At 40.0% G+C, this 15,895-nt stretch overlaps 1 protein-coding gene across 3 annotated transcripts in view; it reads left to right on the top strand.

The window, feature by feature from the left end:
• GTDC1 (glycosyltransferase like domain containing 1) overlaps positions 1 to 15,895 on the top strand; it is a 3,282,804-nt gene that overhangs the window by 1,585,256 nt on the left and 1,681,653 nt on the right. For all 3 annotated transcript variants that reach the window (XM_044074854.1, XM_044074853.1, XM_044074855.1), the window contains one exon: positions 281 to 454. In XM_044074854.1, the coding sequence (XP_043930789.1) occupies positions 281 to 454 (174 nt within the window). The remainder of the gene's footprint in view (positions 1 to 280; positions 455 to 15,895) is intronic.

The raw sequence follows: 15,895 nt of genomic DNA, 5'->3' as shown, positions 1-15,895 counted from the left end.
CAGGTTATTAACGAGGCTTTAAATTGTCCTTCAGGGAAGTTAGCTTAGTATTCACCTGTGAACCTGTAATGTTGGGTGACTTCTTTGTATATCCCATGTTTGCTTCATACTAATCTTCCTTGCAAAGTGTACCTTATTTTCCTATACATTATGACTTCTAGTTAAAGTTAGAACACTGTACAAATTTGCTATAAACAAATAAATAAATAAAATAAGTGTTATTGTAAAACTCTTAATGAATGTTAAGTAGGTCTCTAATTATTTTGCTGTCTTTTTCCAGTTTAGTTGCTGACATGGTGGTATTTAATTCTGTGTTCAACATGGAGTCATTCCTTACTTCCATTTCTACTTTCATGAAATTGATCCCTGATCACAGACCTAAAGAACTGGAAAAGTTAATAAGACCAAAATGCCAGGTTTTATACTTCCCAATCAACTTTCCAAATGTGAGAAGGTGAGTGTGCATTTTTATTGTTATTGTTACCTGAATGGTTCCATGGAAATTTTGCTCATCAGAGAGTCTTCTCACTATTTCAGTTATTTAGGAAGGGTTGTTGTACTTTTCCATATGTATTTACATTTTATGCCTGTTTAGACAAGCCACTTCCAAGTGATGATAACTTTCTAGTATAACTTTTTATTTTCTTGAGTTTGAAAAGATGAATATTTGCTATACATATGATTTTCTGTGTCATTTAGCATGCTGCAGGTATAATTTTCGGTAAATTAAGTTACAGTAAGAGAATTGTCAGTAGAACAGCACATTGTGTTGCTGTGATTAGAAATGATGGCACTTGAGTGTAACTTTGATGGCCAAGATGAGATTAGAGACCTAACCAATGGAGGAGACAGCCATGGTGAAAAAGGAATGAGGAGGCATTGCCTGCTAGCCTTTCCCAGAGGTGAGGTTGTAGGACGTTTTGCAGTGGATGGGGTAGGAGGGGGGTGAGTGCCTTTCACTGATACATCCCTGTCGAAAATCAAGTTCTTGCAAGTCCTAGTATAGAACTCTCTGCTCATAGGCGGACACAGTTGCTTGAGTGGCTATGTCACTTACAGACATTAGTCAAAGAAATGTGTTAAGAACACCATAACTTCAAGAAGAGCAAATCTTCAGTAAGAAATGTGTTTTCATTTACATACAGGATGAGACAGATCAACTCTGGCATACTTCAACATAGTCATAGACATGGCTTGCTTGCACCCTAATGCGTGATCAGTCCTTGAGCTGGTATGAGACATGGGTGGGGCATGTTAGAGCACATAACAGATATCACCTGATGGCTGTAACAGATATCACCTGGTGGCTGCCTGAGTGACAGCCACACCACAGTCTTCTCTCTCAAGATTGGGAGCAAAAAGGTAAGGGTCATGGGAATTGTCACACTGCCAGCCCAGCTATTTGGAATTTTGTAAATAATTCTGTGTCATGTGTGAATATTGATATGATTTATATATAACTGTATGTTATGTACTGAGATAATATGTAACCACAGCATGCCCTGCTGGGTTAGAATAGAAATGTATATAAAGTATTGTAATTGTGTAACTGTATATGTTTTAACAGTAGAAACTGGGACATAAAAAGTTAACTTGCAAAACATCAGGAAAATAAGTTGAAATTAAATTGCTTTATGATTGTGCTATAAAAGTTCTCTCTCAGTTTCAGTGTAGCAGACACAATGTCTAGAGCTAGAAGTTTTTTGTATTGTCTTGGAAGAGATGTAATTACTAGGTTTGAGATGCAGAAGTGTGGGTTTGCCTTTATGAAGACCACCAAAACCCATTTCACTAGATCGATGGAAACTTCTTCAGCCTTTTTATCTAGAACTTCCTTGAATGATATTTTTGCAGCTGCAACTTGGGCTAATCCTCATACCTTTATTGCTTATTACTAATTGGATCTGGTCTCTAGGGGAAGAGCAGCCTTTGGCTCAGCAGTGCTCAGGAATATCCTTCCTTAGAGTCCTCTTGGGATTTAGGTAGCTGGGGACTGTGTCCCAACAGTTGAGGAATAAAGGAAAATGACAACATCAGATAAAAAAGTTATGTACTCACTTAACATTCCATCTGTGTTGTCCATGTTCATTCTTCCTCATCTTCCCACCCTCCAATTCTCTCTTTTTTTGACTCTTGGAAGGATCAAAAGATGCTGGAGGAACTACTGTTCCTTTGTTTGAGCCGCACATTGTGTTTTATCTTTTCCTACTGGTTTGCAGGTATAAGGGGCAACAGACAAGATATGAAGTTTGTTAGGTGACTAGGGCATTATGGATAAAGGGAGGAGCTCAAAAGTTTCACTGGTCCACGAGCTGAAACCCAACAGTTGAGGAGGAATGAAAATGGATAGTGGAGATGGAACATAATAGTGAGTACATAACTTTTTTTTTTTCTTTTTAAAATAGAAGTAGAACTGATATCCTCTCCATTATTGAAATCAAACACAAGTGCCAAGTTTAATTTCCTGACAAAACAGTGAAATTCCAACAAGCAGTCTGCCAAATCGGGTTTACTACTGGACACAAAGTTGAAAAATTTTGAGAATAATACAAACACTTCATCTTTGCCTTTGTCTGTATGGCTATAATTAAAAATTTTGCAATTGCTTAAAAATGGTTTACTTAACTTTTACGTCAGATGCTGAAGAAGTCTTTAATGACAAAAGCTCTAGATCTGTAGTTTACAATAAAGCTGGTGGTTAACATTTGTTTCTGTCTGCAGTTCTATGGTATTTCTTGCATATAAGCTTGTGCAGTGCCTATGCTCAATATTTTTATTTCATGAAAGTCTGGATCTCTGATGTTATATAAATGGTTGAACTATCCTTGACTGTTCTTTCTTAGAAAATATTTCTTGCGTGCATTTGAGTGAACTAACTGCATATGTTTTCCATTTACTTGCTCCCAGTTTGTTTATGTGATACCTAGTTAAACTGGATTATTATCTCTGGTGATGGCACAAGACAAAAAAGCACCTGCCGCACTGGATGGCTAGCTGGAGATTCCTCCACTAGTGGAGGCTATTGGTTTTTGCCCTAGCCAGGCATCGTATGGTGGAGATGGGGACTTGCTATGTGCTTGTTTCTTAATTTCAGCAGTGTGTGTATCCACGTGTGTGTGTTGGAGCAGATTCCTCATGGCCAAAAATACTGGAACATGTATGTAATGCTAATGAAACATCATTACATGCTTCTTACCCTGTTAGGGACGGTTCAGCACCATCCCAGTTTTATCTTCCTCACATAAATAAAACAATTTTCCTTGGCTGAAGTAGTGACGCCTTCTTCTCTGAATATGTAAGAGTTATTTGGCGAGGATACTAAAGAACACTGGTAGAGACAGCGCACAAAAAAGTTTAATAAGTAAAGAAAAAATGTGAGGTTCTTTAAGACGTGTACATGGAGAATTGATGCATCACTGAAGGCTGGATCTAAAACTTTGCTCAAAGGAGTACTGTTAGGATAGTTGGTGATTAGCCAGTCTTACTAATTCTTTACACCTGTGTAGGTTAGACCATGTTGGTTCACAACAGGCTGCAGTTTAATGATGTATTTTTAGAGAGAAGTAGACTATAAAGCAGCATCAAGTTAGGTGAACATCACCAAGTGATGGAATGACAGTCAGGGTAATGGGAGCTGTTGGAAGCCACTATTTTTTTTTCTTTTTTCTTTTTTTTTTTTTTTTGTGCTTGCACAGTTAGTAAGAATTTAAAGACTGATATCATTACTGCCTTTTGCAAAAGCACTAAGGAAACCTGCAATATTATTATTAGTGAGAAGCAGTGATCTGCAGAATTTTATTAGTGAGAGGCAGCAATCCATTACTTTTTTTCCATAAATCAAAGGTAATTATGGATGTCTTTCCCTTGATTACTGCTGCAGTATTGCTCTGTAGTGAGAAGTATCTTGCCAGAGATACCATATATCCAGCCAGTATTTTAAACCTTGACCTTCTCCCTCTTGTTCTGTATGTCCATCCTACAACCTATGCATGAGAGTAAGTGCTACTACATAATGGGCATGCGAGTGCAAAGTTCCTCAGAATTTTCCTGCCTCCAACCTAAGAAAAATTTAGGCTCTTGATTAGGTTGGTCAGCTGTACAGTCGGTGCCAGTTTCTTGTCGTTGTAGACAGATATGTATCCCTGTTGTGGGCCCTTTCTGTTGCACTAAATTTTTGACTAGTTTTATCTTTTTTTTCCATGTCACTTGAGATAGGCAAATGTGATTGTAGTTGACAGATTCCTGCAAAGATAATCATTCTAAGTGCTTATTCTGCATAGGTCTTGATCATAACATTAGGAAGCTCTTCTCCATTTGCATGTCTTTTGTCCCTAAAATAATTAGAAATCACTTAATGTTTCTGAAAATTGATTTGGAGAAATAGAGACTTAAAGTACTTGTATGAGGTAGAATGGCTTCTGAGTCATCTCTTTCAGATGTTCCTCAGCAGACTGAAAACGTTAAAAACCTAACTCTTCTGAGGTTCCTGTTTTCCTGTAAAAGATGGACGTCTCTCTCAAGGCACATGATATGCCTGCAGACCTTGTGGCTGCTCCCCCTGCTCCTGTAGTTTTGACTCCTCTAGAGGCTGACAAGGCACAGCTTGTAAACGCATCCCATCTCACTGATCAGATGGGCAGCAAAGTCGTGAAGGGGGAACCCTGGCTTGTGATTTCTACAGGACCAGATGACATTCCACAGATTCTTATTTGAGACCATGTCCTGGGTACCCTTATTGTGGTCCAGCAAGAATCTGCTCCTCTTTGCATTATTTCTGCTAGCACTTGAGGAAGCAAAAAACAAAGTTAAAAAAGAAAAGCCAGCACTAAACTCCTTGAATCAGGCAAGCTTCATTTAATGTCCAAATTCAAGACAGCAGCATAACATAACCGTACACCAACATGGTTGTACCGGTTTCGGTAAATCCTTCATCAGCAACCAAACATGATGTGCAAAATAAAGACAAAAACTAACTTCCTGTCTTGCAACTTATATAAACTTCATATAGGAAGCATGGAGTGCCCTCTAGTGCATCAATAAAATAGTGCACTAGTTCAAAAATACATGAAATGTGTTACAAATGAACCCAGTTGTCCCAATTATATAAATGAGTATATATACCCAAATATAGCAACAAAAATATAACAACAATTATATGAATTGGATGCCTCAAAAATGATTATTCAAGCCATGGGAAAATAGAGCCCATAGTTTGATGATCCACATTTTCTCTTTATAATTGAGCTTATCATGTAGAACACGGGATTGTACATGTCTGTCCTTGATGTGATCAATGACCATAAAACAAAAGTTGCCCGTAGGGTGTTTAGAAATGTGTTTATATAATGAACTGGACCCCTTTTTTGTTTTTAATATCACTAAGATGTTCCCCTATTCTAACTTTAAAAGGACGTGAAGTTTGTCCAACATAGAAAGTCCATCTAAGCCTTCTTAGTTCCCGGTTCCAGCAGTCCCAGTGTTGACTTTATTGGCGTTGGTGAGAGCTTTGTCTCTGACATCGATGACTACCCTGAGCTCTTCGGTTCTGTCAAAACCGGAGACCTCTTGGGGTCAGAGCTTCGTTGTCTGCTCCAGAGAGCGTGGTTCCATGCCGATTTTATCAGAGACATCCTTGCTTCGCAAGACTTCCACACACGCAAGTTCACTCAGCCTTCAGGCTCAGAGGTGGTTACCTCGTGTGGGATGAGACCACAGTTTTGAAGGAGTCTATTTCAATTCTGGGTTCCCATTCCTCTACGAGGGGATCTGCTTTCCAGGCCATGGAGAGGGTCTTGTCCACTACGGGCTCACAATTGATTCCTCTTTCATTGGAACAACACCCTAGTCCTTCTCCTTGCCCAGAGCTACCACCAGCATCTGACTTGGGACAGCGGGCACAGAAACCTCAGGATCCAACCGTGGTGGTTATGTCCTTTTCAGACACCTCCTCGGCCAGTCCCAGCGTGGAGGTGCCCCAGAAGAGAAAGTGTAAGAGGAAGCACTTGGACTCCACTGAAGAATCCTTCACAGAAGATACTGACTTTGAAGGGGAAGGTTCCCCAAGGTCACCCCCGGAAGATGTCTCCTTTGATGACAGTCTACAGATCCTTAAACAGAAGGGTGGCTGGACTTCTCAACAACCTTCCTCAGAGGAGTCAGTATACATAGAGGCTTTCCTTGCCCGACCATCTACTGCCTGGATTTCTCCACCCGCTGACTATCTGATTAAACTGATTGCTCACTGGCCCTGGAAGATTCCTGTCTCCATCATGCCAATCCCTAAGAGACCAGAACTTTTATTGTCAGGTCCCACGGATCAACAGCATTGGGCTAAAGAGGTGCCACTGGATTCCCTGCTAGTTGCGGCAGCCACCAAAAAGGAACTTGCTGATGAAAGTCTTGCAATCCATTCCCCTAACAAGGAGTCTAGGATGATGGATAGATTTGGGAAGCGTGTATATGCTTCATCGACCTTCATGCTTAGGTCCTTGAATTTCATGGTACATTTCAAGCCTGAAAGAGATCTGATAAAGGAGCTGTCAGATACTCTGACCATAGCTGAGGGAGTTCAGGCTAAAGTAGCTTTTCAGCTGACAGCCTCAATTCAATATGTAATTTGTCCATGAGGCTCATTGCACATGGAGCTGAAGGGAGGACTAGGGCAACGGATTCTACAAAACACACTTGGATGTGCTTATGTGATGTTGTGGAGCCATTTACGTCTTCTTTCGTTAATGCTCCTTTTGACGGAACATCCCTTTTTGGACCCAAAGTTAAAGTGACCCTTGCTAGATGTGAGAAAGATGGAAAGACATTTTTTGCCTTGGGCGTGTGCGTTTCTACTTCCCAACGGCCCTGCTCGAGGCACCAGAGGAGTGGAAGGCTATGCTTCAAAAAGTCCCAAGGGCCTTTCCAAGACTCACATGGCAACGACTTCTCCCGGGACGGGGGAGGGGTTATAATGGAAGATGCTGTGTTAGAGGCAGAGGTGGCCCACAAAATCAGGGTTCCAGGGGTTCATTCCCTGAAAATTCCTATCAGCATTCCTGAATGGAGGACTGAGGATGGCAGTCGGGGGACAACTTTCCCTGCACCTACCTGCACGGCTAACCATAACAATGGACAACTGGGTGCAGAGGATCATAATCAGAAATGACCATATTCCCTTCTCCAACCAACCCAAACAACCAAAGAAAATCCCAGATGTTGCACCCAGTCACAGGGATACGACAGTACTAGAAATTCAAAAACTGCTTAGCAAAAGAGCCATCCAAACAGTCCCACCAGACCAGATAGGATCCGGAGTTTACTCAAGATTCTTTTTAGTGTCAAAGAAAACAGGTGACTGGAAACCAGTTCTGGATCTCTGTGCCTTAAACAAGTCAGTTCAAAATACCAAATTTTGGATGGTCACAGTTCAGTCTAATCTCCTTTTCTTAGGGAAAGATGATTTGATGTGTTTAATAGATATTCCGGATGCGGATTATGACATAAAAATAGACAAATACTCCTTAAGATTTCTGTGCTTTCATCTGGGAGCCAGTCATTATCAGTTCAGAGCCATGGCCTTTGGTCTCACCACAGCCCCCAGGATGTTCACCAAGTGCTTGGCAGTGGTCGCAGCTCACTTCAGACTGCAAGCATTCCAGGTATTTCCATACTTAGATGACTGGCTCATTACTGCAGCCTCCAGGCATCTACTGCTACAAGCAAGGAATTACATTCTTCAAACTTGTTCCTCACTAGGGATCACTGTAAACTACAAAAAATCCCATCTAGAGCCAACACAGCATTTATGTATCATAGGAGCATTGTTGGACACAAGCACCAGTATCGCATATCTACCTCAAGAAGGACTTCAAATAATAAAATCAAAAGTCAGCCAGATTATTCACAACAGAACAGTGCCTGCGAGATTGGTATTTCAGGTTTTAGGATCTATGGCAGCCACCATCACCTTAGTTCCCCTAGCCAGGTTTCACATGCGAATTCTTCAATGGCTCTTGGCATCACAGTGGTCATTAATGACACAACCAGTTTTGAATCAAATTCGGATAACCAATTTATGCAAAAAGGACCTGAGTTGGTGGATCCATTCCACCGACATTCTACTGGGCTGTTCCTTTGTCCCTCCCCAACCCCAAGCCATAGTGACCATGGACACATCCCAGATAGGGTGGGGGAGGCATTATCTGAGAAAGGCAGTCCAAGGCACTTAGTCCCAGTTGGAGACATCAGTGTTGTAGAGATGAGGGCAGTGCTCCTAGCGTTGCAAGCATTCCAAGAAACCCTCCCCTCAGGAATGATTGCAATCCAAACAAACAACATGACAGGAGTTTGGTACATCAACAAACAAGGGGGGACCAGATCTTACCCTCTTTGTCGAGAAGCTCTCAGAGTTTGGCAATGGGCAGTTTCAGCTGACCGCTTTCTAGTTGCAATGCATATTCCGGGGAGCTCTAACATGATTGCAGACAAATTGAGCAAGAGTGTCCTAATGCCTCACGAGTGGTCTCTCAACCCTTTGGTGTTAGAAAGGATATTCCATCGATGGAGCCAGCCCTACTGCAATCTCTTTGCATCCCCTCTGAACAACAAATGCAGCAGTTACTTCACCCTGATCTCCCCTCCAGGGGAGTCACCAAGAGATGCTGTTCTCCATGATTGGCCCCTTGGTCTATTGTATGCCTTACCCCCGATTCTACTCATTTATCAGTTTCTGAAGAAAGCCAACAGGTCGAAGAGCAAGATAATTGTTATTGCTCCATTCTGGCCTTGACAGATATGGTTTCCCTTTCTGTGGCCTCACCTAATTCAGGAACCGTGGACTCTTGACCCAGTTTCTGACCTATTGTCCCATCCAGAGGGACTCATTCACCTGAATCTCCAAAACCTCAAGCTCACTGCGTGGCTTCTCCAGCTTCAATGATTGCCAGGTATACCAGCCTTACTGCCCCAGTTAAATGGATTGTTCTAGCCTCCCACAAACCTTTGACTAGAATGTTATACAGCAGCAAATGGCAAATGCTTTCAAAATGGGATACAGACAGCAATCTCGACCCATATTCTGCACCAGTTCACAAGGTCTTGGAATTTTTAGCATCACTTTTCGATGTAGGAGCATCCTCCTCAACTATACGGGTTAATCTAGCTGCATTTTCATAATAGTCTAAATAAGCTCTGTCTCACAAACTTTGTAAAGCCTTTCTGAAAGGAACCTTAATGTTGAGAGCACCATACAAGGATTCATCTGCTCCTTGGGATTTGAATATGGTGCTATAATCTCTAATTAATCCCCCATTTGAACCATCTGCAAATTGCGATTTGAAGTACTTATCCTGGAAAGCCTCATTTTTGATTGCTATTGCTTCTGCTAGAAGAATACCTGAGTTACAGGCCTTATCTTGCAAACCTCCTTACCTAATCTTTCATAAAGACAGGGTGACTTTGCAAACAAATCCCTCCTTTTTACCTAAAGTAGTATCAGACACTAATATCATTCAGACTATACTACTTTAAGTATTTTTTCCCAAATTTTGAAACAAAGGTGAATATTGTCTGCATTTACTAGATGTTCACAGACAGTTGCATTTTACCTTCATAGAAAAAAGGAATTCAGAAAATCTGATCCGCTGTTTGTTTCATTCTTTCTGTTGCTGTGGGCAAACCAGTTTCTAAGGTTACTCTGGCTAGATGGCTTGGGGACTGCATAACCTTCATTTATAACAAACAGAAGTGCAGCTTCCAGGACCTGTAAAGGCACATTATACAAGCGCAATAGCCGCTTCCGCAGTCTTCCATGCCACAAGAGTTTCCATAGATGATATATGCACAGTGGCTACTTGGACATCCCCTATAACCTTTATTGCTCATTATAAGTTGGATCTGGTCTGTAGGGGATGAGCATCTTTGGTTCAGTGGTGCTCAGGAGTATTCTTCTGTGAAACCTCCCAGGATTTCAGTAGCTGGGGACTCTGTCCCACAGTCAATGATTAAGTAAAGATTGACAACATCAGATAAATAAGTTATGTCTTATCATAATGTTCCATCTGTGTTGTTGATCTTCACTTGACATTCCCACCGTCCTTCCCCCAGCCTTTCAGGTTTCTTGGTTGAACGAATCTGTCCCAATACACTAGATTATTCTTCTGTGATTATAGATATGGTCTGTACTCCGTTATTTACTGTCATTATTTTATGCAAACTTGATCTGAGGTAATCTTCAGAGGAGCATTATGGGTAGTGCTAAGCTTAAGAGTTTTTGGAAGGCATGAGCTGGAATAATGTCTGAGTCTGTTCCGAGTTATGGAACCGAACCCACAGTCAAGGATAAGTGAAGATAAGACAACACAAATGGAAAGTTGTGGTAAGACATAACTTCTTTTTTTTTAAACTGGTCATTATCCCCTCTTAACAGCTGTGCACATTTTTTGTATTGTGCTCTGAGTATTCTTTCTATGTATGTATATATGCATGTGTGTATGTCAGTAGTTAGGGATGCAGAATGGGATGCTAGAGAACATTCTGCATTGTTACTTCTTATGCATGTTTATTGCACCTTTGAACCCAGGACAAGCTCTTTTATCCAGCTAGTGAATAATAGACACACAAACATGTTATCCTGTCGACCATTTTAGTACTCAAAAAAAGTTTATGAAAGACGTAAGCATAGTAGTATTTAGCAAAGGTGTGTGATCACAATGCTTTATACAAAGAGAGAGACACGGGATAATGGAATTTTTAAATCTATATTTAATTTGGAACAGGAAGGCACAAAATAAAGAACTGACTCGGTAAATCCTGTAACAGAGAAAACTATAAATTCAAATCAAAAGGAAGTAGTGATAGGGTAAATGAATTCTTAAAAAGTAAATAAAGAGCATGAATACAGAAAAATGAGGCTTTGATTTAAAATTATGCCAGATAAGTTATTTACAGATACCGAAGTAGGAAATGGAAGGGAAAAGCTGAATTTGTTACAAGATTAGACAGCAACTGTTATTACATTCAGAACAATAGGGCAAAGCACTGTTTTAATCATTGAAAATCATTCTTCTGAGAACAGAATGAACAGAATTTTGTTAAATATGAAATTAATGTATTTATTTATTTTTTTGTCGACAAGGTAAGTGAGCTAGCCTGAAGCCGATTTTCAGTCATGACCCAGGCCCCACGTTGAAAAGTACAGTAGTACATCATCAAAGTAAGTACATCTGCATCAGTGTAGTAACACTGTGAACACTGGGGAAATCTGACTTAGCAATGGAGCTTGGACCACAAACTGAACACTGTGAAATGGTATGGAGATAGCAAGTGGGAACATATAGTATGTTGAAATGTGTGTATGGGAGGGCAGGAAGTGCAGCTATTTCAAGAGTAGCACACACTGTGTGTGTGTATTTTTTTGTTCATTGTATAACATAAGGAAGAAAACTGTCCATAAGCCCATACCAAGGGAGTATAATTTGTATACAGGTGTTGGAAAGGACGCTACAATTTATAGGAAGTGTGACTTCCATTTTTTTTTTTAAACTAATTTCCCACTCCTGCATACCACAGCTCAATTACATCTTAATAGTACTTTGAAGTCAGTGAATGACTTAATTTTCAATATATGTTACACAGCTCTTTTTGGGCTGTACTTGGGGTAGTGCAGTCCACATGTACTTGTGGGCACAGCTGTTGAGCAGCTGTGCATAATCATCATCAGGAAGTTATGACCTTATGGTGCTGCTCGTTGTGCGCCTGCACGTGTGCATGTGTGTCATGTTTTCACAGGTTTTCAGGTTTAGCTGTGTGTGTTTCAGGGACTGTTTTGTGCTTGGAATGCTTCTAGTTTAGGACTGTCATCCTTGGTAGCCCTAGTGCTTTGGCATCTTATTGGTTTCTGGACTATTAGTAGATCTGTGGAAGTCCATGGTTAATGACAGCCTTGTCACATAGTCTGTCTCTAAATCATTCAGGCAGCGGTATTCATAGTAAGTTGCTCATTTGCAGTATTCTGCACATCAGTAGCAAACCGAGTGCGCATTGACATACCCTCTGCAGCCCTGATACTCCACTGACTGGGAATATCATGTAGACATTTTGTATGTTTTCTTTTTTCAGCCTGCCATTCACACCAAGTTTCATATATGTGAATAATAACAGTACTAATAATAATAATAATACTAATAACATTTATTGACCAGGAAGGGCCACTGGAAACAGTCCCTTTTCAGGAGTGATCTGAGGTCAATGTCTGGTTAAGTGACTTGCTCAAGGTCACACAGTATGCAAATGAGGGCTGAGGGAATCAAACCCTGTACCACAAGAACTACAACTCAAAGCCTTAACCCTCTACTCCAGCTGCCAGATTTACTGAAATAGGCCAAGGTATTTACATTACGGAAACAAGCAACAGCACTAAAACAGCTTTTTAAGAGGATAGGGCTGAACACAGAAAAAAGAAAATGATGATAGCTTCACTACATATTGAGTGAGGTATTTTGCTGCAGTTAAAGACCTACTGTCAGGCAAGGGTCTAGGACCTGGAAAACATACCATTTTTTTTTTATATCCATCTAGATGAATGGTACAAGCTAGTCCTGATTGAACAGTGAATATCTGGTACTAAACCATCACTTGTTTTTAAGGTCAGCACAAAATAAGATAAATCCAATAAAGCCTCTATGATCAGGTTTTCTAAACTTCAAAACTGAAAATATCCATGCTGAAATAAACTGACAAAGAATGTAAGTACTAAAATGTCACTTAATTTTAAAGCAACAAAAACATGTGAATGCTTCTGTTACCGGCAGACTCTTCTTCAGACTATGTAAAACAACCTATCTCCATCATAAAACTGTTATGCAAACTTCAGCTGTTATCAATACAGGTTGTTGTCAAGTATTAGACAGCAGTAGTGTGATTATGAAATGCCACTGGTGGCAGGTTTACTTAAATGCAGGTACTCCACCAGGCTCAAACAGTGTAGTCAATTCTGATTGTGTGATTAAAAGGAGGGCACGCAAACTTATTCAAATAATGGAGTTTTACATAATCATTGTCCATCAGTAGGCTTTATGACACCAAGAAGATGGACAAGGCTTTGAGACGACCTGCATAGTTTTTATGATTTAGACTCCTGATATTCTTAGTAAGAAAGTATTTTGGGCTTTTGCGCTACATCAGATGTTTGGATTGGTACATGCTGAAGGGAGCATTATACTCAATGATCAGCCTGTTGAGTGTGGAGTACAGTGGAATGATGACATGCCTGTATCTGGACACTATATTCTTATTAATAATCTGTGCAATGACAAGGCATTTTCTTAACTACTGTGTCAGTGTGAGTGTTACAAGAGACTACTTCCTCACTGAAAGACACTATTATATATTTTTTGCCATTTAGTTTTAGATCATGGTTTCAACACAATGTTTTGATTTTGGAAAGGCCCTCTTGGAGGATCTTGATGTCCTCTGGGAAGTTTATGATGACAACAAGTTGAGAGTCATTTACAGCCCTGGTCAGCCATAAACCCTTAACAGTAGCTTTGACCTCTGAGAAGTAAATGCCAAAGAAGAGTAGCCCAAGGACAGGTCTTTTGGTAGAGGTAGAGCATTTTCAATGATCTAAGTGCAAACCACTCTATTAGATGGACCTTATGAAGCTCAGGCAAATGTATTTTCTTAAATATAGTTCTGTAGTTGTAGCGCATAGTGTGTTGTCATGTTTTGTTTGCTAGAAGTTAAAAAACATTTTAAGTAAAAATTAGGTTATACAGGCTGTTGAGCTGGTAATCCCTCACAGGTCTTTCAGGAATATTCAAATAAGGGACTAACCTCTAAGCTTTGGGATTGGCTCCTCATTTTCCATCGCCCAGATTTTTCTCCAATCAGCTCCCATGGACCCTCCCACCATTGTCTGTAACTGCCTTTAAATAACTGACATGTTGAAAGTAATGTAATGTATTAGAACAAGAACACTTGTCCATCTACCTGCTTAACTGAATAAACTACTGGAGACTTCAAAAAGGTGTCTTTATTCCTCCCACAGGGAGGGTATGAGAGAGAGAGAGAGAGAGAGAGAGGGTCTCCTAGATCTGCATCAATACCCGAGTGTGGGGATGGTGTCATATGTCTTTGCAAAGTCTAGATATGCAGTGTGTAATGATTTGCCCACATCCATTTCTTCAGTACCTTCTCAAAGAAGTCAGCCAGGCTAGTTTGGCAAGATCTACCCTTATAAAATCTTACCTGCCTTGGTTTATTTATGTCCTTATTTATTAATTCCATAATGATCTTTTTCATAGCCTTACAGATGAGGCTGTTCAGACTTATTTATTTTTATTTTATTTTATTTTACATTTGTTGACCGGGATAGTCCGACTGGATGCATGTCCATTTTCAGCGGAGGCCCGGGGAGAAAAGCTCCAAGGGTAAGCAGATACAGCATTACATAATACCAGCATTACATATTTGAGTAAAAATGAGGTTATACAGGCTGTTGAGCTGGTAATAAAAATACATTTGCCTGAGCTTCATAAGGTCCATCTAATAGAGTGGTTTGCACTTAGATCATTGAAAATGCTCTACCTCTACCAAAAGACCTGTCCTTGGGCTACTCTTCTTTGGCATTTACTTCTCAGAGGTCAAAGCTACTGTTAAGGGTTTATGGCTGACCAAGGCTGTAAATGACTCTCAACTTGTTGTCATCATAAACTTCCCAGAGGACATCAAGATCCTCCAAGAGGGCCTTTCCAAAATCAAAACATTTATAAGTTTGCAGCTCCCAGAGTCTGTTGATGCCCTACCTTCGTACAAAGAGATGTCAGTGGCTGTCCTCCATTCATTTGGCTGACACTGAATAGACTCTATAGGGATATGACATGTCTTGTTTAGGCGTGGTCAGTTAGCAGTCCAGTATTTTATCTGTCCCCATAGAAGGAGTATTTTATCCATCCCCATAGAAGCAGTGTTCTTGGACCTGGATAGTGCCTTGAGGACTTTTTCATGGGAGATTTGAGTGGTGGGTATAGATGCGGCTGTGAGGTCTGGGAGTATAGGAGGGGAGAGGGGTTGAAGTCAGAGCTAAATTTATCCTCTAGTAACTTGGCTATGTCCTTTGGGTCCGAGTATGTGATATAATTTAGTGAGAGCTCTGCACAGTGTTGTGGCAGTATTTTAAAGGTTTCTAACATACTTAAAGGAAGGTTTTGTGGTTTCCCTTTGCCCGAGTGTCATTTTTTACCTTTTACCTGGCTTTGGATGATTTGATGAGGGTCTGGAGTTCCCTGCTAAATTTAGCAAGCTCTTTTTCTGCATCTTGAGAGTTACATTTATTTTTATGTGCAATGATTTTTTTTCTTTTATTATAGAGCCTGTTTTTCTCTGGGTTCCCATCATAAGGATTTATTTTTTCAAACTGGCATTGTATTATTTGGATTTTGATGCTAGCTGTTTTAATGCTAGTTTTACTTTTGTTTTGCTGACTTCGTTTGAAAGTGACAGCATTAAAAATGTAATAGATGATGATTAAAAATATCTTTTAGACAATACAGCTCTAACTTCTGTAATTAATGCTTCACCTTCTTTTGTGTTTAAGAAATCTGCAACAATGATTGACTTAATGCAATCAGATAACACTTTGTATATGTTCCAGTTACTGATAAGTCTAAGGGAACATACAAATGCTGTCATTGTAATGTGTGCAAGAAGTATCTTTTATAGAAGCAACACATTTTGACAGGATTTTTAACATTAATGCTCATTACTCTTGTGATTCCACTGGTGCTTATATATATTGACATGTGCTCATCTTCTGCTGGGTTTATGTTGGCATGACTATGTTTAAAGAAATACAAGAGCATTTGTATGCTACTGAATAAACAAACAAAAAAAGAAAATAATGCCT

The sequence above is a fragment of the Protopterus annectens genome, chromosome 6.part0 (assembly GCF_019279795.1).
Source record: "Protopterus annectens isolate FY-2018-M chromosome 6.part0, PAN1.0, whole genome shotgun sequence".
Lineage (NCBI taxonomy): Eukaryota > Metazoa > Chordata > Ceratodontiformes > Protopteridae > Protopterus > Protopterus annectens.
The sequence above is the reverse complement of the archived record's forward strand: the minus strand, read 5'-3'. Positions and strand labels throughout refer to the sequence as shown.